This window comes from Eleginops maclovinus, chromosome 4, assembly GCF_036324505.1.
Source record: "Eleginops maclovinus isolate JMC-PN-2008 ecotype Puerto Natales chromosome 4, JC_Emac_rtc_rv5, whole genome shotgun sequence".
Taxonomy (NCBI): domain Eukaryota; kingdom Metazoa; phylum Chordata; class Actinopteri; order Perciformes; family Eleginopidae; genus Eleginops; species Eleginops maclovinus.
In genome coordinates, this window is record NC_086352.1 from 3,515,914 (window position 1) to 3,540,913 (window position 25,000).

The 25,000-nt window shown below is 46.9% G+C and overlaps 2 protein-coding genes across 2 annotated transcripts in view; one reads left to right on the top strand and one right to left on the bottom strand.

Annotated features, from left to right (window-relative positions):
* Positions 1 to 19,137, top strand: part of LOC134862827 (centrosomal protein of 170 kDa protein B-like) — a 20,420-nt gene extending 1,283 nt beyond the window's left edge. Inside the window, 14 exon segments of the mRNA XM_063880920.1 lie at positions 279 to 730; positions 817 to 949; positions 951 to 1,719; positions 2,341 to 2,508; positions 2,943 to 3,060; positions 5,218 to 6,643; positions 6,768 to 6,991; positions 7,512 to 7,740; positions 8,060 to 8,216; positions 9,552 to 9,689; positions 12,914 to 13,002; positions 15,961 to 16,054; positions 16,124 to 16,175; positions 16,944 to 19,137. Of these exon segments, the coding sequence (XP_063736990.1) occupies positions 279 to 730; positions 817 to 949; positions 951 to 1,719; positions 2,341 to 2,508; positions 2,943 to 3,060; positions 5,218 to 6,643; positions 6,768 to 6,991; positions 7,512 to 7,740; positions 8,060 to 8,216; positions 9,552 to 9,689; positions 12,914 to 13,002; positions 15,961 to 16,054; positions 16,124 to 16,175; positions 16,944 to 17,125 (4,231 nt within the window). The 3' untranslated portion in view covers positions 17,126 to 19,137.
* A 202-nt stretch (positions 19,138 to 19,339) lies between these two features.
* Positions 19,340 to 24,913, bottom strand: LOC134862532 (LBH domain-containing protein 2-like). Its single transcript, XM_063880508.1, has 4 exons — positions 24,824 to 24,913; positions 24,289 to 24,381; positions 23,874 to 24,018; positions 19,340 to 19,507 (listed from the first exon to the last, which is right to left on the bottom strand). Exons 2-4 carry the CDS (start codon positions 24,355 to 24,357, stop codon positions 19,455 to 19,457), a joined length of 267 nt encoding a protein of 88 aa, XP_063736578.1. The 5' UTR covers positions 24,358 to 24,381; positions 24,824 to 24,913; the 3' UTR covers positions 19,340 to 19,454.
* Between the last annotated feature and the right edge of the window lie 87 nt (positions 24,914 to 25,000).

The following is a 25,000-nucleotide window of genomic DNA, read 5'->3' on the forward strand; positions in this document are numbered from 1 at the left end:
CTGTCACTACCTCTGTCACTACCTCTATCACTACCTCTGTCACTACCTCTGTCACTACCTCTGTCACTACCTCTGTCACTACCTCTGTCACTACCTCTGTCACTACCTCTGTCACTACCTCTGTCACTACCTCTATCACTACCTCTGTCACTACCTCTGTCACTACCTCTATCACTACCTCTGTCACTACCTCTGTCACTACCTCTATCACTACCTCTGTCACTACCTCTGTCACTACCTCTATCACTACCTCTGTCACTACGCTGTTGTTATTACAGTAAGTCATTGTCTTCCCAGAGCTTCAAATGGGGGCCTCCTCTGGGGACCTCGACCCGCGACCCCCCCCTCCCTGCATACCTGCGGGATCCGAGTTACTTTGAGACCCCCACCAAAGACCCCCAGGGGGCTGAGCTTCACGAGATCCCCACCAAGGACACGGACACACCCCCGACCACCACCCCCCCTGTTGTTCAGAGCCACGCCTCCTTCACCATCGAGTTCGATGCACCTGGCACCATGAAGATCAAAGACCACGTCACTAAGTTCTCCACCCGCCACCGCAAGCTGCAGGCCCCGCCCCCAGCCACGCCAACAGACGTGATGTCAGCAGAGAGCAAGGTTGCTGATTGGCTGGTGCACAGTGATGTAAGCATGATGAGAAGACGGCCCACCTGTGAGGACGTATACAGCACTAAGAGCGACCTGGCCGTCAACACCAAGACCCTCAGAGGTTAAACATCGTATTTATATATATCTTTGCTGTATTGTTATTATTCCACTGTCATAGTATCGCATATTTTATTTTGGTTTTGTCAGGACACCATCACGAGGACGGGACCCAGAGTGACTCTGAGGACCCCGGGATTGAAGAGAGGCGGAGCCAGTCCCACCACTCGGTCCAATCAGAGCAGATGCTCCCCAAGACCCCGCAGTCCAACCCCCCCCGGCGGAGTGGCCACCGAGCGGCCGCTGTCCCAGAGTCCTCCTCTGTCCCCCACCACAGACACACCCAAGCAGGGGCCCCTCGAGCATCTCCCCCAACAGGCCTTCATCATTGAGTTCTTCGATGACAACCCGCGCAAGAAGCGCTCGCAGTCCTTCACTCACAGCCCCGCCCCCGAGTCCTGCTGCGCCCTGAAGGCCAAGCTGGAGCGCCGGAGAGGCGAGAGGCCAGCGTCTGTCCATATCCCCCCCACCCAGCAGGGCACGGTCCCCCTGAGGGGTCCGTGCCCCGGCGGCCCCCAGAGGTCCAGCTCTCTGAAGAGGGAGAAGACAGAGGTGGAAGCTCCCTCCCCCCGGCCTTCCTCGGGTCTCAGGCCCTTCGGCAGCGTCGGGAAGAAGTCCAAACTCGCCCAGGAGTTCGCTGCCGAGTTCCTGATGGATGCTCCCCCAACCAGAGATAAGATGTCCCCTCCCCCGATGTCTGCCCCGCCGGTGATGGTGACGCCTCCTCACCTGGGAATTCCCTCCCCCCAAGACCCCCCTGTCCTTTCCTCTGTCTTTCAGCCCCCCACCCCTCCACAGCCTCCATTAAGGTGCCTGGCCCCCACCTCTGGGCCCCCCATGCCGCTCCTGGGCATCCGAGCAGGAGACCCCACAGCCTCTCAGAGGATGATGAGGAGCGAGGAGGACGACAGCCTGAGCGACGCTGGGACTTACACCATCGAGACGGAGTCGCAGGACCGGGAGGTGGAGGAGGCGCGGAACATGATTGACCAGGTGAACCTGCAGGAGAGCCGCTAGCCCGTTAGCCCGTCAGCTCGTTAGCCCGACAGTTTGTTAGCCCGACAGTTTGTTAGCCCGACAGCTCGTTAGCCCGACAGTTTGTTAGCCCGACAGCTCGTTAGCCCGACAGTTTGTTAGCCCATCAGCTCGTTAGCCCGACAGTTTGTTAGCCCATCAGCTCGTTAGCCCGACAGTTTGTTAGCCCATCAGCTCGTTAGCTATCTGTAACATCACTGTTATAAGCAACTATTGATAATGCTTTTCAAGAACAATCATAAACCATTATTACACATTCTGTTATGAACTAATGAGGGAGTGGTTTACAGAAATTCTTAACGGCTGTAGCCAGAAGAATAATAACCCAGTTTTTGTATATTATAATACTTGAATAATATTAGGCTCACCGTGCATTATAACCACATTATAATCAATAATATCTTCAATGCTTTTTAGACAGCGTCCTGGTTCTGAGCAGTAGAGAGTACAACTGACATGTACAACTGTTTCCATGTGAGCTGCTGAGATACACAGTGTGTCTGTAATCTCCTGCATGATTCCTCCTGTCCTTATTGGTCCTCCTTGTTGCCCCCCCCATGCATGCCCTGTGCTCTGCAGGTGTTTGGTGTCCTGGACTCTCCAGAGTACAGTGGTGTGAACGCAGGAGTGTATAGACCACCTGTAATAAATGATGGCAAGGATGATAGCGATGGTAGCACTGTGGACCCGTTGCATGGCTTTATCCCAGCTGCTATCAGCGGCCCCCCAACAGGCCCCCCCATGCAGGTAAAACCCACTTAATCAGAACCTAGGACAAACACCTGAAGCAGGTTCTGGTCCCGCTGCATGCAGACTGACGTTGCTCACCCCTCAGTTTCTCCTCTCAAACATTGAGGCCGAGTGTCCACACAGTGGTATTTCTGAGCTATAGCTATAGAAGAAGCTTGTTTGGTTTTTAAACGGAGACGTCGAGCGCTCCATTTTTTAACCTCTTCCTCTCTCTTCAGCCTCCTTAGAACCTCTGTACTACTGTCATATTGACCTCTGAAATGTCCGAAAACGATCAGAATGTAGTATGACACCAAGCCGTGTAATTAGAGATGAATAAACTGTCCAGCTCAGAGAACGCTGTATGAACACTCACCCTTTCTCTGTGAAGTGTGATCTGTGGTCCCACCTTGTCTTGCTAATGCCAGTCATCGTGTGGTTTTGTGGTCTAGGTTTCCCTTGCTCCTGCAGCCGGTCTGGAAGGACCCAAATGGGTTTCCCGTTGGGCCAGCCTGGCAGACAGCACTGTTGAACCCGGTTCCACTACACCTCAAGGCGATTGTTTGGAAGGTCAGTGCGCTGGTCATCAGACCCCTGTAACATCTCTATCTGAGTGACAGTTTAAAGCAGGGGTGGGCAGACTTTTAAAATTTGACAGACGGGCCGGATCAACACAAGATGCATATATATCAAACAGAAACAGAGAAAAAGCATTACAGTGTTAGGGTTACCTTTTAGTCGGAACAGTGTTGTTGATCACCCATTTTTGCCAGTGCATCGAAGTCTGGTGTTAGTTTTGTTGTGGCAATTCTCAGAACAGATCTGAGGTGTTCATCACTCCACTGGAATCTGTGGGGTGCTTTGTTGGTGTTCATCACACTAAAAGTCTGTTCACACACATACGTAAAGACAAACAACACCAGCATCCTGTGTGCCATCTTCTGGATGTTTAGAAATTTGGCTGCGCTTAATGAAGCATAAAACTCATCCAGTTTAAGAGAGTTGAACTTCTCCTTTGAGACGGTGTCACATTAGAGATCAATTAGTTCCAACTGCAACTCCTGTGGCGCCGTTTCAGGGTCTTGTGAGAAGGGACATGACACCAGCTGAAGTGACTTGTCAATTTTTCCAAAATCAGAGAACCGACGGCAGAATTCTTCATGCAGGTCATCCAGTGATTTCCTGTATTTTTTTCACATGTTGCGGAGCCTCTTTCAACGTAACCCTAACCCTGCACAAACTGGTCTTTCCCTTGTAGCTTCACATTCAGCTCATTCATGTGTGTCAGTATGTCAAAAGCAAAAGCTAAATCACAAAGCCAATCTGTGTCACTCAGCTCAGGAAAATGGTCAGCGTTCTCAAGTAGCTCCAGAAATGAGATAATCTCCTGTTGGAGCTCCCACACTCGTTTACATACTTTCCCCAAACGTAACCAGCGGACATTAGAATGGTAAAGCAAGTCTCTGTGATCAGCGTCAGTTTCTTCAAGAAACGTAATAAACTGACGCTGGTGAAGTCCCCTCGCTCCAATAAAGTTAACGAGTTTTACAACTGGCTTCAATACGTGGTCAAGCTGCAATACGGATTTACACAGTGCTTCCTGGTGAATCATGCAGTGTAGGAAAATTACCTCCTGCTCAGGGTTGTCCTCTTTCACCCTCTTCTGGATTCTTTTGAGCAGCCCTACTTTTTTTCCCGTCAGATTTGGCGCTCCATCTGTGGTAACGTTGGCGAGCGTACTCCAAGGTAGCGTGTGCCTCTTGATGACCGCTGTCATACAAGTCCTCTCCCCGTGTTTTTCCTTTTAGGGATTCCATGGCCAAAAACTCTTCCGTTATCTCAAAATTGTCATTAATCCCTCTGATAAAAATTAAAAGCTGAGCGGTGTCCTTTATGTTTTCGTCCAGTGCCAAGGAATATAATGTAAATGACTCCGCTTTTTTGTTTAGCTTGCTAGTTAAGTCTTCCTCAATTATTTCAACACGGTGAGTCACTGTCCTGCATGATAAGCTAATTTTTTCAAATGTGTTTTTGCTCTCAGGACACAAGATACCTGCTGTCTCTACCATGCACTCTTTGAGAAACTCCCCTTCGGCGAAAGGCTTGCTGGCTTTTGCTAATTTGAATGCCATCAAATAACTTGCCTTCGTGCTTGATTCTTGGATGGCAGTTTGTCGGATAAAAGTGTTTTGCTGAGCCTGCAAGCTAGCTGCCAACCTCTGGGCGGTAGCAGTCCGTTCTTGCATTGAGTGGTTGTTAGCGTAATTAGCATGCTTGGTGGAAAAGTGACGGCTGATGTTGCATTCCTTTAAAACCGCAATGGTTTCTTGGCAAATAAGACATACAGCCTTTGACCGGACCTCAGTAAAAAAGTCCATTGTCCATTCCTTATTGAACACTCGACTTTTCTTTGGCCCACTCATTGTTGCAGATGGGGTCAGAGCAGTAGCACAGTAATAACAGAGAGTAGCTCGGGCTCCGCAAAATCAAGTCACTGCGCCTAATGCGCCACCTGATGAACTGCAGGCATTACAGGTCAAGGTCAAATTAATGATAAAAAAGACCAACGGGCCGGATGTGGCACGCGGGCCGTAGTTTGCCCACCCCTGGTTTAGAGGCTCAAGTATTCTTTTTCTATTCAGCAGAAGTATGGAGCCCCAAGCCATGACCATTTTACATTTAGTAATTGTTATTTTAAAGATAATATTTGTTCCTTCGTTTTGGTAGACCTGCGCACCACGAGCCGGTCTACTGGACCTTACAGCTACGATAACTCTGAGTCGGAGTCCAGCCACAGCTCCAGGACCCGAAGGCTGCTGCCCCAGGTTCCACCAGAAAAACTGGATAGTGTCCCTCCGACTATCCTGATTCGCCATGAACCTTACCAAGGTCAGGAACCCCTGGAGAAGGACAATGTGTCAGGTCCTTCCCGCACACAGGACTCCACCCAGCGCCTGGCGGTTCAGGATGATGTGGACCCTGACAGCCTGAGTGACGCCAGCCGCTCAGATGACTGGCCTGTTCTTGAGGGAACCAAGAAGAATCAGACCAAGATGGGAACTTTGTCTCCAGCCAGTCCTCCCACAACCAAATCCACCTCCTTCTACATTGGTTCTGGAGACAGCCCAGGCAAACCCGACCAGGCCCAATACCCAGTAAAGCCCACCCCTACCACCGTCCTGATCCGACACCTGAGTGGACACGAACCCAAGAGGACGGGTGTCAAACCCAACAGCTCTGCTCCAAACCTCCAAATGCAGGACTCGGTCCCCACCAGAGACAGCGGAGTGTCCTCCATGGTCCGGCAGGAGAGCTTCACCAAAGAGCAGCCAAGCGACACAGTTCAGACCAAGAGGCTCCCCCACATCTCAAGCCAGCCCTCCATCAGAGACTTGGAGCAGCGGAGGGAGAACATCCAGGACTCGCAGTCCTTCCTGCAGGTGACCGATGGAACCCTGTCCCCTCTGGAATCAAAGTTCCCCTCGTCCGGCTCGGCTCGCAGCTCCAAGAAAGGAGGCTCCTCAACCCACATGGACGACTCCCTTTCCGGGGAGTCGGACGTGGACACAGCGAGCACAGTGAGCCAGGTGAGCAGCAAAAACGTTCTGGTCGGCTCCGCCCCCAAAAAGCGTCCTGCCATTAGCAGCGTCCAGAAGGACAGGTCCACCTCCGGCCTGTCCGTCCAACACAAGGGACGGCAACTCTCTGCCCGCGAACGGCTTTCTGAGAAACGCAGGAACCAGACGACGTCAGAACCATCGAGCAAGGCTGAGCCAGCAAAGAGGTTCCAGATGCGCCGCAGTACGGGAAACCGCGGCTCTCTGGATCTGTCCGAGGGTCAGCAGGTCCCACACTGGACCGAAACAACTTCTTCTGATCATGAAGTCTCCCACCCATCCAGCCGCAGTAAGAAACTCCTCGGCCCTCCTCAGAAAGAAGACACCGTAAAGACGTCCAAGGTGGCAACTCAGCAGGTTCTGATGCGGTCCAACAGCCTGTCAGCACCACGGCCGACCCGAGCCTCCATGCTCCGCCGGGCCCGCCTGGGTGATACTTCAGACAATGAAGGTACCGAGACCGACCGGGCATCCCAGAACTCTGACAATATCACGGCACCAAACAAAACAACCGCAGAGGGGAAGAAACTGTCCAGGTCTGTTCTTCATAATAGGTCTCACATTCCTGTTCATGTTCTCAAACTGAGCTCTCTTCTCTTTTATCTGTCATACAAACCTTCTGCATTAGAACTATAACAGAATTTTCTTACTCACCTCTAGGCTGGACATCTTAGCGATGCCGAGAAAGAGGACTGGTTCCTTCACAACTCCCAGCGACAACGAGACGTCCTCCACGGGTCGGGCCGGGACTCGTAACTCCGAGTCCGTCCTCAGCAGCAGGAAGACGTCTGTGGGTGAAGCCCGGCCGGCAGCGAGCAGGGGGGTCGGAGCTTCGGGGAAACAGCCGCTTACCCGTACCCGGTCCAGCGGAGCCAAGTACTCTGGCGAGTCCTGGACAGTTTTTAATATAAAGTTTAACCCTCCTGTCAGTTGTCCCCCCTTAGTTTGGTCTTCCTGTTTTAAATGCTCTTACATTAACACTAAAACCAACAATCATCAAATGTTATTCAACCCCCTCTTAGTCTGCGAACAATGCCTCAGATACTGGTTTACATGAAGACCTAAAACCTCCATGGTGTGTGCTGTCTGATGATGAACCTTATCTAGGGTTAGCAGTCATTTCTGAACGGTAACACTATGAGTGTTACAGACGGTGGACTAAACCTCAGACTCCAAGGAAAGTGCTGATCCGTTATTTATAATGTTAAAAGGCCTGCTGTGGAGGATACCCTAAGAAAGCAATCAAATGTAAAACTGAATTTTATGATGAACAAAGTAAATCGTTCAGATTTGACCCGAACACGACGGAGGGTTAATGTTGGAACATTTTAAACACAGTTTTTTCTTTGTGTTTTCAAATTGTCAAGCTTCTTCCGTAAATGAGTCTAAATTAAATGTGTCCAGGTTCCCGTCGCAGACAGAAGGGCTCGGACTTCTCCTCGTCCTCTGAGGAGGAAGAATACTTGACTAGTGCCATGAATCCCCAGTCCAAACGCCCCCCCACTTCCTCCCAGACGCCACGCCAACGGACCGCCACCATGCGATCCAAGTCCGTGTCCCTGGAGACGGAGGAAGACGAGAGCGAGGTGGACCCCTACCAGAACTGGTCCACGCACAGCGCAGAGATCGCCAAGTAAGATAATGTTCCTTCACAGTTTATTCCTTTAGTGGAGGCTTTAGTCCAAAGATCCCAGAACCATAGAGATGCAAACCGCAGCAAGAATCCTGCAGACGGAGCTCTGGAGCGGCAGAGTCCTATCTCTTTGTTTACCTGCACGCTGTCATAACCCCGCTAAAGGATTTCTGAGTCTGATTCTGATATTCAAATGTTGGACCATGAAGGCAGCATCTCCCTGGTCCAATGGGATCTCTCCATGTGATTTTAGATTATTGCTGAGCCTCTGGTTCCCTCCGATAGCTGCTCCTCTCACGCTATGCTTTGCTTCCTGCAGACTCAGTCAGGACCTGGCCAAAGACCTAGCCATCCTGGCAAAGGAAATCCACGACGTCGCTGGGGACGGAGACTCGCCCAGCTCCAGCATCGGCACTGTCACCTCCCCCAGCTCGCTGCCCAACACGCCGGCTTCCACCATCTCTGCCAGGGAAGAGGTGGGCAGACACACACCCCACCTCCACATACCACAGCTTCTTAAACTGGGAACACACAGGATTTATAACCTTAGATATAAAAACACCTGTGTCATAACACCTGGTTATTATGATTTAAACTCTCGTCAACAAGTGTGTTCCCAGTTTTTTGGAGCCTCTAAAACCTACTTTTTCATGAGTTGCTCAATTTTCATCCATAACGTGTCTTCTTTCAGACGAGTGGAAAGAAAACACCAACATTGAAATGCAGCAGCTTTTTATTCTCTGTCTGTGTCTCACCAACAGTTAGCATCACGTCTTGTTAGCATAATTAAAGCTAACATCAGAAACTTGAAATAAAAACGAATGATGTTTCCTGCTGATATCTGTTAGTTACTCCGCTGTAGTGTCTGTGAGGAAGAGTTGGTTTGATGAGCTTCATCATGCTTTGGATTCTCATGATTAATTTCTCTGTTTTGCTGCAGAGGTCATCTTCTCAATACGTAAGCGGGCTTTCACCGTCTCAGGTGTTTGCTCCTAACACACACCTGTTGAGGACTGTTCTGGAACACTTTTCATTTGTACTATTTTGAGATTTGTTTGAGTGTGCGGTGTCCAGCATTACTAACGACAACCCACTGAGTTAGCATGAAACAGATAGGAGCTGGAATCAGTTAGTGGGGGGGATTACACCGAGACAAGAACCAATGAGAGATGTTCTTCTTTAATGTTAAAATGACTTCTGATGAAGTGAAACATCAGACTGTGAAAGGGTTAAAGTACTAAAATGAACACATGAACAACTGCGAATAGGCTACCTGTCAATCCCAGGCAGCCCCACCCTAAATCTGCCCCACCCTTAGGGCAGATGTGCTTTTTGTCTATTTTAACTCATCAGATTTGTATTCAGCCCCCTGCTGGATACAGAGATAAAGCAGCTTTAAGGAGCTCCAGCTGGTCCCTGACCAACATCTGAAGTTACTCAATCTTATTCAGCTGGCAAACCCAGTGATGCGCCCCTCCCTGATGTCACAGAATGATGTTAGCGTGTGCTGAGGGAAAGAACTTCATATGTTGGGTCTGATTTGCTTTGTGCTACCTCAGTCGTTTTGCCATTAACAAATGTCCTTTGCTGTGCACCACGACTGAAATGGTTGAACTGTCACCTATAGCTGCACCTCTGCCCCCCCGCTGACGTTAACACGCTGTAACCCAGCAGACAAAAACCCACTGCATACACTGTGCCCACCCCACCACCGCAGCTGCATGTTGACTTGGTGCATGCGTTCACGGAGCTGCTCGCTGGTTATAACACGTTCAGAGGCTGGATCAGACTTCCTGTACTCTTCTTTCCAGCTGGTCCAACATATCCCAGAAGCCAGTTTAAACTACCAGAAGGTTCCTCCAGGTTCTGCTGATGTCCCGGACCTGGACGCTAACATGAATGAGCCTGAGCCCGGTTCAAAGCTGCGCCGTCCGTGGAACCGCGAAGAGGTCACTGAGACTCCGTTCATTTCTATCTGACTCGAGATGCTTTTAGTGTCACTGCGGCTGGAGGCTGTTACTCATTACTGTGGCATCTGATCAGTGTGTTGAATATTCCCCCACATGTCTCGTTAGCTTCCTGTTCCTTAGCTTCCTGTTCCCCCACATGTCCCGTTAGCTTCCTGTTCCTTAGCTTCCTGTTCCCCCACATTTCCCCTTAGCTTCCTGTTCCTTAGCTTCCTGTTCCCCCACATGTCCCGTTAGCTTCCTGTTCCTTAGCTTCCTGTTCCCCCACATGTCCCGTTGGCTTCCTGTTCCCCCACATGTCTCGTTAGCTTCCTGTTCCTTAGCTTCCTGTTCCCCCACATGTCCCGTTAGCTTCCTGTTCCTTATCTTCCTGTTCCCCCACATGTCCCGTTAGCTTCCTGTTCCTTATCTTCCTGTTCCCCCACATGTCCCGTTAGCTTCCTGTTCCTTATCTTCCTGTTCCCCCACATGTCCGGTTAACTTCCTGTTCCTTAGCTTCCTGTTCCCCCACATGTCCGGTTAACTTCCTGTCCCCCACTTGTCCCGTTAGCTTCCTGTTCCCCCACATGTCCCGTTAGCTTCCTGTTCCTTAGCTTCCTGTTCCTTAGCTTCCTGTTCCTTAGCTTCCTGTTCCCCCACATGTCCCGTTAGCTTCCTGTTCCTTAGCTTCCTGTTCCCCCACATGTCCGGTTAACTTCCTGTTCCCCCACATGTCCGGTTAGCTTCCTGTTCCCCCACATGTCCGGTTAGCTTCCTGTTCCTTAGCTTCCTGTTCCCCCACATGTCCCGTTAGCTTCCTGTTCCTTAGCTTCCTGTTCCCCCACATGTCCGGTTAACTTCCTGTTCCTTAGCTTCTTGTTCCCCCACATGTCCGGTTAACTTCCTGTCCCCCCACTTGTCCCGTTAGCTTCCTGTTCCCCCACATGTCCAGTTAGCTTCCTGTTCCCCCGCATGTCCCGTTAGCTTCCTGTTACCCCAAATGTCCCGTTAGCTTCCTGTTACCCCACATGTCCAGTTAGCTTCCTGTTACCCCCAAATGTCCCGTTAGCTTCCTGTTACCCCCACATGTCCGATTGGTTTCCTGTTCCCCCGCATGTCCCGTTAGCTTCCTGTTACCCCAAATGTCCCGTTAGCTTCCTGTTACCCCACATGTCCAGTTAGCTTCCTGTTACCCCACATGTCCAGTTAGCTTCCTGTTACCCCCAAATGTCCCGTTAGCTTCCTGTTACCCCACATGTCCAGTTAGCTTCCTGTTACCCCAAATGTCCCGTTAGCTTCCTGTTACCCCACATGTCCGATTGGTTTCCTGTTACCCCACATGTCTTGTTAGCTTCCTGTTACCCCACATATCCGGTTAGCTTCCTGTTCCCCCACAGGTCCAGTTAGCTTCCTGTTCCCCCGCATGTCCCGTTAGCTTCCTGTTACCCCAAATGTCCCGTTAGCTTCCTGTTACCCCACATGTCCAGTTAGCTTCCTGTTACCCCAAATGTCCCGTTAGCTTCCTGTTACCCCACATGTCCGATTGGTTTCCTGTTACCCCACATGTCTTGTTAGCTTCCTGTTACCCCACATGTCCGGTTAGTTTCCTGTTACCCCACATGTCCTGTTAGCTTCCTGTTACCCCAAATGTCCGGTTAGTTTCCTGTTACCCCACATGTCCTGTTAGCTTCCTGTTACCCCAAATGTCCGGTTAGTTTCCTGTTACCCCACATGTCCTGTTAGCTTCCTGTTACCCCACATGTCCTGTTAGCTTCCTGTTACCCCAAATGTCCGGTTAGTTTCCTGTTACCCCACATGTCCTGTTAGCTTCCTGTTACCCCACATGTCCGGTTAGTTTCCTGTTACCCCACATGTCCTGTTAGCTTCCTGTTACCCCAAATGTCCGGTTAGTTTCCTGTTACCCCACATGTCCTGTTAGCTTCCTGTTACCCCAAATGTCCGGTTAGTTTCCTGTTACCCCACATGTCCTGTTAGCTTCCTGTTACCCCACATGTCCTGTTAGCTTCCTGTTACCCCAAATGTCCGGTTAGTTTCCTGTTACCCCACATGTCCGGTTAGTTTCCTGTTACCCCACATGTCCTGTTAGCTTCCTGTTACCCCACATGTCCGGTTAGTTTCCTGTTACCCCACATGTCCTGTTAGCGTCCTGTAATAATCAGATTAGCTGTGATTTAATTTCATTAAACATAATGCTGCAGAAACGGTCATGGTTAGTAAAAAGACTGAGTCATGCGTTGTCAGGTGTGTGATGAAAACGCTTTTTTCTGAATGGAATTTGTTGATCAAAGCTATGCTAACAGGCACACACACACACATCTACACACTGTGACTTAACAGGATCGCACCTCATGGGACAGCAGACTTTTTACCACATCTATAACTAGTGCTGCACATTACTGAATATCCCTGGGAAATCCTTCAAAGGTGAAAAAAGGACTAAACTATCGGCACACTGAGGTTTTGAAAAAGCCCATTAGCTATTTAAAAATTCAAGAATCTGCCAACGATGGCTTGGAAATCATTTTCCACCATAAAATCTCTTCCCCTGGCCCTGTGAGAAAGACCCTGGTGTCAGGTCAGACCTTTCTGAAAGAAATACAGACATCAGGGATTACTCAGAAGCTTCTCACTGTATCTATCCGAGCCATGCCATCACCATGACCTGCTAGTGGAGAACCAGGTCACCTCACGTACTGGGGGGGAAGGTGGTGTAGAGGAAGTACTGGTGACATCACAGCTGCTAACATAGAAGACTAGCATTAGCATTAGCATGGATAAGAGTCCCAAATGCTTTCTTATAAGCCTTGCATTTAAATGTTGGGTAAAATAACAGGAAGAAAAAGTCCCTTTCAGCCCCCATAGAAGTCTAGTATCCAGCTGTGAACCCGGACATGTGGATACCCCAAGGAGTTAGGATAGAAATCTAGAGTAGGGGTCTCCAGCGCAGAGAAACTGGATGCTAGCCTCCAGATTTTGAGCAGTTAGCACAATTTGCATTTATTAGCATATACAGACAATAGTTAGAAAATGGCTTGTCTGATTTGGACAGTTTTGAAGAGGTTGTGGGGTCTATTGAAGATACTTGTAAACAGTGTGTGTGTGTGTGTGTGTGTGTGTGTGTGTGTGTGTGTGTGTGTGTGTGTGTGTGTGTGTGTGTGTGTGTGTGTGTGTGTGTGTGTGTGTGTGTGTGTGTGTGTGCGTCTCAGGTGCTGCTGGATAACCTGATGCTGAACCCGGTCTCCCAGCTGTCCCTCGCCATCCGGGAAAACACAGAGCAGCTGGCAGAGAAAATGAAGTGAGAAAAATATACTTATTATTAAATATGAATAAATACACCAGAGAACAGATAACATGTTTATACTGTTATCAAGCTGCTACCACATGTTTGTATATATCTATACATACACACACACACACACACACACACACACACACACACATATATAAACAGTGCTCAGTGTAAATGAGTACCCCCCCTTTGAAAAGTAACATTTTAAACAATATCTCAATGAATTTCCGACTAAGTTTAATATAACGTCTAACATGAAGTGAGGTTAATCATATATCTTAGATTACACATGTTTCACTTTTACTCAAATAAGGGCGATGCAAAAATGAGTACACCCCACAACAAAAACTACTACATCTAGTACTGTGTTCGGCCTCCATGATTTTTAATGACAGCACCAAGTCTTCTAGGCATGGAAAGAACAAGTTGGAAACATGTTGCTGCCGGCTCTGGGGAGCTACAGTTCATTGAGGCAACCATGAAGGCCCATGTGTACTGTGACATACTGAAGCAGAGCATGATCCCCTCCCTTCAGAAACTGGGCCGCAGGGCAGTATTCCAACATGATACCGACCCCAAACACACCTCCAAGAGGACCACTGCCTTGCTAAAGAGACTGAGGGTAAAGGTGATGGACTGGCCAAGCATGTCTCCAGACCTAAACCCTGTGGAGCATCTGTGGGGCATCCTCAGACAGAGGGTGGAGGAACACAAGGTCTCTGACATCCAGCAGCTCCGTGATGTGGTCATGGAGTGGAAGAGGGTTCCAGTGGCAACCTGTGAAGCTCTACTGAACTCTGTGCCCAGGAGAGTTCAGGCAGTTCTGGAAAATAATGGTGGCACAAAATATCGACACTTTGGGCACAATTTGGCCATTCTCACTTAGGGTGTACTCACCGTTGTTGCAGCGGGTTAGACATTAATGGCTGTGTTGAGTTATTTTGAGGGCTCAGCAAATGTCCCCTGTTATCCCAGCTGTACACTGACTACTCTACACTGGATCAGAGGGTCATCTCTTCAGGGTGGTCCCAGGAGAAGATACAGTGGTATGCAAAAGTTTGGGGCACCCCTCTGAGATTTCATGACAATTTGCTTTTCCTTTATAATAGAAGATCACAGCAACAACATTTGTTTTCCTACAAAGATGTAGACGTTTTAGTGTTTTCCAGACCAAAATTCTTAGGGTAGCATTACATAGTTTTATTATAATAAAATAAAATGCAAAAAATGGGATGTGCAAAAGTTTGGGCACCCTTATAAATAGCATTCATTTCAACACCTGTACGGATTTATAGCTGACAGGTTGCTGCACAAAATTGCTTTGATTAGCTCATTAGACCTTCAATTACAAAGACAGGTGGAACCAATCATGAAAAAGGCTATTTAACATAGGTAATAGCTGGCTGTGCCTGGCCTAGGTTCTTTCTTAGGGAGTGGCAAGATGGGACCTCAAAACAACTCTCCACTGACCTGAAAGCTAAGATAATCCAACATTATAAATTAGGAGAAGGGTACAAAAAATTATCTGACAGGTTTAAACTGTCTGTCTCCACAGTCAGAAACGTAGTTGTGAAATGGAAGGCCACAGGAACAGTCCGTGTGAAGGAAAGATGTGGTAGGCCGACAAAAATAGGGGAAAGGCACAGGCGAAGGATGGTGAAAATGGTCACAGAGAAGCCACAGACCACCTCCAGAGAACTACAACAACATCTGGCTGCTGATGGTGTAGTTGTTCACCGTTCCACAATCCAGCGTACTTTGCACCAGGAAGAGCTCATTGGAAGGGTGATGTGCAAAAAGCCTTTCCTGAGTGTTAATCACAAGAAGAGTCGCATGAGGTATGCAAAAGCACATCTGGACAAGCCAGAAGCATTTTGGAACAAAATACTGTGGTCAGATGAGACCAAGATTGAGTTATTTGGTCATAACATGAACAGGTATGCATGGCGAAAAAAAACACACTGCATTCAATGAAAAGAACTTGTTGCCCACTGTAAAATTTGGTGGAGGATCTATCATGTTATGGGGCTGTGTGGCTAGCACAGGTACTGGAAAACTTGTTAAAGTTGAGGGCCACATGAATTCCTTACAGTACCAGGAGATTCTTGACAAGAATGTTCTAGAGTCAGTCACAAAGTTGAAGCTACGCCGGGGTTGGATTTTTCAGCAGGACAATGATCCTAAGCACCGATCAAAATCCACCAAGGAATTCATGCAGAAGCACAGGTACAATGTTCTGGAATGGCCATCCCAGTCCCCAGACCTTAACATCATTGAAAATGTATGGATTTATTTGAAGAAGGCTGTCCATGCACGGAGGCCAAGAAACCTGACTGAACTGGAGACGTTTTGTGTGGAAGAATGGGCCAAAATACCACCTGCCAGGCTTAAGGGACTTGTCTGTGGCTACAGGAGGCGTCTACAGGCCGTTATTGCAGCAAAAGGAGGCAATACTAAATATTAATGGAATTATTTCTTAGGGGTGCCCAAATTTATGCACATGCCTATTTTTGTTTGAATGCACATAAACATGTTTCTGTTTGACCAATAAAAGTTATTTCACTACTGAGATGTTTCTGTTACCATAAGGTATAACATATGTTAAAATGAAGTTGCTGCTTCAAAAGCTCAGCAAGTGACAAACTGATGCAGTGGTTTTCCTAAGGGGTGCCCAAACTTTTGCATACCACTGTATAATAACATATACACAAAGGGGAGGGGGTACTCGCTTTAGTGAGGCACTGTATATATGTGTGTGTGTGTGTGTGTGTGTGTGTGTGTGTGTGTGTGTGTGTGTGTGTGTGTGTGTGTGTGTGTGTGTGTGTGTGTGTGTGTGTGTGTGTGTGTGTGTGTGTGTGTGTATGTATAGTCTTTCGTTTGTTGTTTATCTGTTTTATTGTTAACACTTATTATTGTGAAAGGGTGGCTCCTGGAGGTTTTCAGGTTTTTACTTCCTGTCTGCAGGGTTCTGTTCCAGAACAAGGCGGAGGTCTGGGAGGAGATCGAGGCCAAGATCAATGCTGAGAATGAAGTCCCCGTCCTGAAGACCTCCAACAAGGTTCCTCCTCAGACCTCTTCCTCAGTATTAATGTCTAAACCTGGTCTGATCCGGTCTGTCTCCTCACAGGAAATCACCTCCATCCTCCGAGAGCTGCGCAGAGTCCAGAGGCAGCTCCAAGGTACTGTAGACCAGAGCTTTGGCAGACCAGAACCTCTGTAGACCAGAGCCTCTGCAGGCCAGAGCCTCGGCAGACCAGAAACTCTGTAGACCAGAGCCTCTGTAGACCAGCACCTCTGTAGACCAGAGCCTCTGTAGACCAGCACCTTTGTAGACCAGAACCTCTGTAAACCAGAACCTCTGTAAACCAGAACCTCTGTAGACCAGAGCCTCTGTAGACCAGCACCTCTGTAGACCAGAGCCTCTGTAGACCAGCACCTCTGTAGACCAGAGACTCTGCAGACCAGAACCTCTGTAGACCAGAGCCTCTGTAGACCGGCACCTTTGTAGACCAGAACCTCTGTAAACCAGAACCTCTGTAGACCAGAGCCTCTGTCAACGGGCCACCGGGTGGTCCCATGTGTCCGTGTGTTCATCCAGCTCATGTTGAGTCTGGCCCTGATAGCTGAACCCAGTCTGACCCCACCAGTCTGAACCCAGTCCTCTCCAGCACCGCAGGGTCTTTATGAACCTGAGCCTGTTTGAATCTCTCCTGTTCTCCTTTCCTCTGTTTTCCTGTCCTCTGTCCCCCTGTCCTCTTTCCTCCTTTCCTTTTTCCTCCTATCCACTGTGTTCTGTCCTCCTGTCCACTGTCCTCTGTCCTCCTTTCCTCTGTCTTCTGTCCTCCTTTCCTCTGTCCTCTTTCCTCCTCTCCTCATGTCCTCCTGTCCTCTGTCCTCTGACAGACATATGAAAGGCATTGACTGAATGTCCTGTTTTCTTTCCGTAGTGATCAACACCATCGTGGAGCCGGGGGGGGGTCTCCCGCCCGGGGGGGGTCCCGGCCCTGCCACCGAGGGGCCACCGGCTCAGACCCGGCCGTCCTCCAGGGAGAAGAAACCGTCCACCAAACCCCGTGCCGCCCCCCCCACTGCCAACGCCAACGCTAGCAGGAGGACCCCCCACATGTAGCCCCCCTACCCCCTCATGAGGGAGGGGGGGGGTCATTACAGTTCTGTCTATGATCAAAGGAGTCCCACAAAGCATTGCACCCCAATCCCATAATACCCAGCATACTTCACACATGAGAGCAACCAATCCGGTGCTTTCTGACAGCAGAACAGGCCCTGAACACAACCTCTACTTCCTGTGGGCAGTGCATTGTGGGACATGTGCATCAGCAGCACCGTGTGAGGCCATTAGACCCCCACCCAGCATATCATTGAAGTAACCGCCGGTTCATATTATCCATCCACTCTGTCCGAGCTAACCGCGTTAGCATCGCGCGGCCGAGCCTTCTGCCCGTGCTCAGGACACATGTATCGTCAGAGTTCATGAATGTTCCTTTGCTATGATCGTGGCTGAATGTCTGTCGGGTCCTTGAACGCACCGCCGGCTTGAATGAATCCGGACAGCTGAACGTAGAGTCCGGGACAAAAAGGAGTGAGCGGTGCGTTCAGGTGCTCCTGTGATGCACTTCTGACTGTGGTGTGTTCATGAGCTTTAAGTTTTAATGTTGAAACATGGACGCTGAGAGAAGGCGACGTTATTAGTTGTTAAATTTTACTAGATTACATTTGAACACATCATCATAACGTTAAATGAAGTATTTGTTTTTACTAAATAGAGCTTGAATGCATCATAATGTAACTGAATGCAACCTCCATTAATGTAAGCCGTTAGCGCCGTGAACGTTAGCTGTTAGCTCTGTTATTAGGCCAAACAGACAAACTGTCCCCTGGCTGCTAACAGAATGGCTAACAACTAACGGCTAATGCTAACTAGCTCTGCTCCTGGTCATTTGTTGTTCACAGAGTAGCATTATCAGGAAATCTACAGAAACACGTATGCAGAGTTATGCAGTAAAAGACTTTCAACTTGTCTGACAGAAGATGTACGGAGGATATACAATGTGTGTGTGTGTGTGTGTGTGTGTGTGTGTGTGTGTGCGCGCGCGCGCGCGTGTGCACGCAGTAAAGCTGTAAGTATGAAATATTTAGATCAGTCCTCCTGTTCTTCTTCTTCTTCACATGTTTCAGGGATCAGTGTCATCACGGTTAGTCTAGCTTAGCACAAAGACTGGGAGCGGAGGGAATCTGCTAGCCTAGCGTTCCTGATGTCTGTGTGAAGCAAGAAGATGGACGACGTGAGGATTCCTTTGAACTGCTGCTGTAAAGACTTTTATTTTGTAAGGTGCATGTTTCCTGTATAGCTTGGGGCTAGTTCACCAAATGTGCACTTTTTTTATTTGACAAACACCTCAGCTGAGAATATTGGGCTTTTATTTTGGCGGTGTTCTTGCTCTGCAGCCAATGAGAATGTATGGCCCGGTCACCTGACAGGCGATTGGTCCCTGTGTTTCAGTGCATGTGATCATGTATTTATTGATGTGTTCATCATCATCAGCATTTCTTTGTGTCATTTGTAATAAACTGGTGTTATGCTGGTGACCCGTCTCTCCTCCTGGCACTGAATGGTGTTGGTTGTTGGTGGTTGTGCCGCGCGGCCTCATGGGAGTTGTTCAGTGTTGCTGGTTCAGCAGGTTTTCACTCTCTCCCTCCTCTCCGAAATAGTTATGAATACGAAACATTCATAAATGTATGAAAGGGTAAAAACAATGAACAAAGTTTCATGTTTCCCTGCACGCTGTTCGTCCAGCGCTGACACACAACGCCGCCGCCACTCCGAGGTCACATGACGCGGGAAATGAGAACACTTGAATCTGTTTTTTTAAATCATAAAAAATAGAAAAAACCTGAAAGAAAACAATGTTTATGAAAAATTAATATATAATTAATGATAACTCAAATCTAATGAGCAAGTGGGATTCAACACTGCAGCCCCCCCACACTGGCTCCTCCCATCTGATGGTGTTGGGAGTAAGGGGCCTCCAGTATCGTTATGTAACAGTGATAGCAGAGTTATAACATTATGTAACTCCTGTATTGTAGTTAAAATAATTACTCATTCATTTGGCTGTTACAAATATCCCCTAACGAGCTTTCTTAAAATATGAATGTAGTTCAATCAGTTTATTGTTGATATGTGCTTTTCATTTTGTGTAATGTAAAATAAAGTAATACATACACCGTTAATGGTTAATAACATTTATTAAAGACGTTAGAACGGACTTCTGCACTTGTATAAGTACGTAGTATAATTTATTATAGAATATGTAGACCCTCTCCTCTGTGATTGGCTCAGTCTGTCCTGGCCCCGCCCCATTGGTATGAGGGGTAAGAGAGTTTGTCCATCCTTCATCCTTTCAATGAGTGGCTGAAGAGACACATCGGTCAGGGGATTAAACTCCACCCATCACCTGTTCCTCGGGCCCTGCCTCCTGCAAAGGTACACCTGGAGGTGGGGGGGGGGGGGGGGGGTGTCACAAGACAAAAAGAAACAGACGGATACACAACATGACAACTGAGATAATCTCACATTATATATCAGATATAGACTTCAGATTGTATAGAAGTCTATGAGGAAATGTTCCTGCTCCTCTCCTGATTTATTACCTCAGATTGTATAGAAGTCTATGAGGAAATGTTCCTGCTCCTCTCCTGATGTATCACCTCAGATTGTATAGAAGTCTATGAGGAAATGTTCCTGCTCCTCTCCTGATTTATTACTTCAGATTGTATAGAAGTCTATGAGGAAATGTTCCTGCTCCTCTCCTGATTTATTACTTCAGATTGTATAGAAGTCTATGAGGAAATGTTCCTGCTCCTCTCCTGATGTATTCCCTCAGATTGTATAGAAGTCTATGAGGAAATGTTCCTGCTCCTCTCCTGATGTATTCCCTCAGATTGTATAGAAGTCTATGAGGAAATGTTCCTGCTCCTCTCCTGATGTATTACCTCAGATTGTATAGAAGTCTATGAGGAAATGTTCCTGCTCCTCTCCTGATGTATTACTTCAGATTGTATAGAAGTCTATGAGGAAATGTTCCTGCTCCTCTCCTGATTTATTACCTCAGGTTCTATAGAAGTCTATGAGGAAATGTTCCTGCTCCTCTCCTGATGTATTACCTCAGATTGTATAGAAGTCTATGAGGAAATGTTCCTGCTCCTCTCCTGATTTATTACTTCAGATTGTATAGAAGTCTATGAGGAAATGTTCCTGCTCCTCTCCTGATGTATTACCTCAGATTGTATAGAAGTCTATGAGGAAATGTTCCTGCTCCTCTCCTGATGTATTACTTCAGATTGTATAGAAGTCTATGAGGAAATGTTCCTGCTCCTCTCCTGATTTATTACCTCAGATTGTATAGAAGTCTATGAGGAAATGTTCCTGCTCCTCTCCTGATGTATTACCTCAGATTGTATAGAAGTCTATGAGGAAATGTTCCTGCTCCTCTCCTGATGTATTACTTCAGATTGTATAGAAGTCTATGAGGAAATGTTCCTGCTCCTCTCCTGATTTATTCCCTCAGATTGTATAGAAGTCTATGAGGAAATGTTCCTGCTCCTCTCCTGATTTATTACCTCAGATTGTATAGAAGTCTATGAGGAAATGTTCCTGCTCCTCTCCTGATGTATTACCTCAGATTGTATAGAAGTCTATGAGGAAATGTTCCTGCTCCTCTCCTGATGTATTACCTCAGATTGTATAGAAGTCTATGAGGAAATGTTCCTGCTCCTCTCCTGATTTATTACTTCAGATTGTATAGAAGTCTATGAGGAAATGTTCCTGCTCCTCTCCTGATGTATTACCTCAGATTGTATAGAAGTCTATGAGGAAATGTTCCTGCTCCTCTCCTGATTTATTCCCTCAGATTGTATAGAAGTCTATGAGGAAATGTTCCTGCTCCTCTCCTGATGTATTACCTCAGATTGTATAGAAGTCTATGAGGAAATGTTCCTGCTCCTCTCCTGATTTATTACTTCAGATTGTATAGAAGTCTATGAGGAAATGTTCCTGCTCCTCTCCTGATGTATTACCTCAGATTGTATAGAAGTCTATGAGGAAATGTTCCTGCTCCTCTCCTGATGTATTCCCTCAGATTGTATAGAAGTCTATGAGGAAATGTTCCTGCTCCTCTCCTGATGTATTCCCTCAGATTGTATAGAAGTCTATGAGGAAATGTTCCTGCTCCTCTCCTGATGTATTACCTCAGATTGTATAGAAGTCTATGAGGAAATGTTCCTGCTCCTCTCCTGATGTATTACCTCAGATTGTATAGAAGTCTATGAGGAAATGTTCCTGCTCCTCTCCTGATTTATTACCTCAGATTGTATAGAAGTCTATGAGGAAATGTTCCTGCTCCTCTCCTGATGTATCACCTCAGATTGTATAGAAGTCTATGAGGAAATGTTCCTGCTCCTCTCCTGATTTATTACTTCAGATTGTATAGAAGTCTATGAGGAAATGTTCCTGCTCCTCTCCTGATTTATTACTTCAGATTGTATAGAAGTCTATGAGGAAATGTTCCTGCTCCTCTCCTGATGTATTCCCTCAGATTGTATAAGTCTATGAGGAAATGTTCCTGCTCCTCTCCTGATGTATTCCCTCAGATTGTATAGAAGTCTATGAGGAAATGTTCCTGCTCCTCTCCTGATGTATTACCTCAGATTGTATAGAAGTCTATGAGGAAATGTTCCTGCTCCTCTCCTGATGTATTACTTCAGATTGTATAGAAGTCTATGAGGAAATGTTCCTGCTCCTCTCCTGATTTATTACCTCAGGTTCTATAGAAGTCTATGAGGAAATGTTCCTGCTCCTCTCCTGATGTATTACCTCAGATTGTATAGAAGTCTATGAGGAAATGTTCCTGCTCCTCTCCTGATTTATTACTTCAGATTGTATAGAAGTCTATGAGGAAATGTTCCTGCTCCTCTCCTGATGTATTACCTCAGATTGTATAGAAGTCTATGAGGAAATGTTCCTGCTCCTCTCCTGATGTATTACTTCAGATTGTATAGAAGTCTATGAGGAAATGTTCCTGCTCCTCTCCTGATTTATTACCTCAGATTGTATAGAAGTCTATGAGGAAATGTTCCTGCTCCTCTCCTGATGTATTACCTCAGATTGTATAGAAGTCTATGAGGAAATGTTCCTGCTCCTCTCCTGATGTATTACTTCAGATTGTATAGAAGTCTATGAGGAAATGTTCCTGCTCCTCTCCTGATTTATTCCCTCAGATTGTATAGAAGTCTATGAGGAAATGTTCCTGCTCCTCTCCTGATTTATTACCTCAGATTGTATAGAAGTCTATGAGGAAATGTTCCTGCTCCTCTCCTGATGTATTACCTCAGATTGTATAGAAGTCTATGAGGAAATGTTCCTGCTCCTCTCCTGATGTATTACCTCAGATTGTATAGAAGTCTATGAGGAAATGTTCCTGCTCCTCTCCTGATTTATTACTTCAGATTGTATAGAAGTCTATGAGGAAATGTTCCTGCTCCTCTCCTGATGTATTACCTCAGATTGTATAGAAGTCTATGAGGAAATGTTCCTGCTCCTCTCCTGATTTATTCCCTCAGATTGTATAGAAGTCTATGAGGAAATGTTCCTGCTCCTCTCCTGATGTATTACCTCAGATTGTATAGAAGTCTATGAGGAAATGTTCCTGCTCCTCTCCTGATTTATTACTTCAGATTGTATAGAAGTCTATGAGGAAATGTTCCTGCTCCTCTCCTGATGTATTACCTCAGATTGTATAGAAGTCTATGAGGAAATGTTCCTGCTCCTCTCCTGATGTATTCCCTCAGATTGTATAGAAGTCTATGAGGAAATGTTCCTGCTCCTCTCCTGATGTATTACCTCAGATTGTATAGAAGTCTATGAGGAAATGTTCCTGCTCCTCTCCTGATGTATTACCTCAGATTGTATAGAAGTCTATGAGGAAATGTTCCTGCTCCTCTCCTGATGTATTACCTCAGATTGTATAGAAGTCTATGAGGAAATGTTCCTGCTCCTCTCCTGATGTATTACCTTAGATTGTATAGAAGTCTATGAGGAAATGTTCCTGCTCCTCTCCTGATGTATTACCTCAGATTGTATAGAAGTCTATGAGGAAATGTTCCTGCTCCTCTCCTGATGTATTACCTCAGATTGTATAGAAGTCTATGAGGAAATGTTCCTGCTCCTCTCCTGATGTATTACCTCAGATTGTATAGAAGTCTATGAGGAAATGTTCCTGCTCCTCTCCTGATGTATTACCTCAGATTGTATAGAAGTCTATGAGGAAATGTTCCTGCTCCTCTCCTGATTTATTCCCTCAGATTGTATAGAAGTCTATGAGGAAATGTTCCTGCTCCTCTCCTGATTCATTACCTCAGATTGTATAGAAGTCTATGAGGAAATGTTCCTGCTCCTCTCCTGATGTATTACCTCAGATTGTATAGAAGTCTATGAGGAAATGTTCCTGCTCCTCTCCTGATGTATTACCTCAGATTGTATAGAAGTCTATGAGGAAATGTTCCTGCTCCTCTCCTGATGTATTACCTCAGATTGTATAGAAGTCTATGAGGAAATGTTCCTGCTCCTCTCCTGATGTATTACCTCAGATTGTATAGAAGTCTATGAGGAAATGTTCCTGCTCCTCTCCTGATGTATTACCTCAGATTGTATAGAAGTCTATGAGGAAATGCTCCTTTCAATCTGTAGTATGAAGTGCTCTTAAATACAGAACGTTAATTTATTGAATGAACCCTAGATGGCGACAGTAATAATCCTCTGGCCGAGCAGTGATTGGTGCTTTAATGGGCTCCACCCTCACCTGTCACTTGGGCAAGGCTTTCTGTGACATCACTACTGACATCATCAGGAGGCCAGCGCAGCTCGCCACTCTCCACCTGTTCACCGTCCGTCGGCTGCACCACGATGGACGGCACGCGCCTCCACAGTTTTGGAAAACACTCCACCTAAGGATGAGGACCAATCAGAGCAGGCTGTCCACTGACACACGCGTGAGCGCGACAGGTAAACACGCTCTGCCCCACCTTCATCTGCGTCACATGCCCCCTTTCAGACGCATTGAAAAACACATAAAAATCCTTCAAAGTGTGTGTGTGTGTGTGTGTGTGTGTGTGTGTGTGTGTGTGTGTGTGTGTGTGTGTGTGTGTGTGTGTGTGTGTGTGTGTGTGTGTGTGTGTGTGTGTGTGTGTGTGTGTGTGTGAGAGTGATATTCTCACCTGTAGAGGCACTACTTCCTCTCCAGAAGCCCTGCCCAAGGAGTCACAGGTGTTCAACACCTGAGTCATCTCAGCCAATCAGAACACAGGAAGCTACAGACAAAATAACACCAATCAGTTTACATTATGTATCTAAATGTAATGTAAACGGCACACAAACAATGTGTGTACTGTGTTACACACATTGTTTGTGTGTAACACAGTACACACAAACTGTGTAGTACACTGTGTAGTACACACAAACAATGTGTGTAACACACATTGTTTGTGTGTACTGTGTTACACAGTACACACAAACAATGTGTGTACTGTGTAACACATTGTTTGTGTGTACTGTGTAACACAGTACACACAAACAATGTGTGTACTGTGTTACACAGTACACACATTGTTTGTGTGTACTACACAAACAAACAATGTGTGTACTGAATGTTATTTATGGTACACACGTTTTGTGCAGCTTTACAAAGTCAGTGACATTCTAACTTGTTTTGACACAAATAAACAAACATCAAAATAAAGTGAAGAGTCTGACCTGATGAAGAGGATGACGAGGATGAAGATGTATAATTACAATAAATAATGTCCTGTTGTATTCCTCAGGCGAGAAGCTGCTGCACTCACAGACAATGCTGTGTGTGTGTGTGTGTGTGTGTGTGTGTGTGTGTGTGTGTGTGTGTGTGTGTGTGTGTGTGTGTGTGTGTGTGTGTGT

Coding starts and splice junctions, on each gene's coding strand:
- LOC134862532 (XM_063880508.1), bottom strand. CDS start 24,357: ATGACTCAGGTGTTGAACACCTGTGACTCCTTGGGCAGGGCTTCTGGA. Junction 24,019..24,288: donor AGGAAGTAGTGCCTCTACAG/GTGAGAATATCA, acceptor CCTCATCCTTAG/GTGGAGTGTTTTCCAAAACT. Junction 19,508..23,873: donor AAGCCTTGCCCAAGTGACAG/GTGAGGGTGGAG, acceptor CCCCACCTCCAG/GTGTACCTTTGCAGGAGGCA.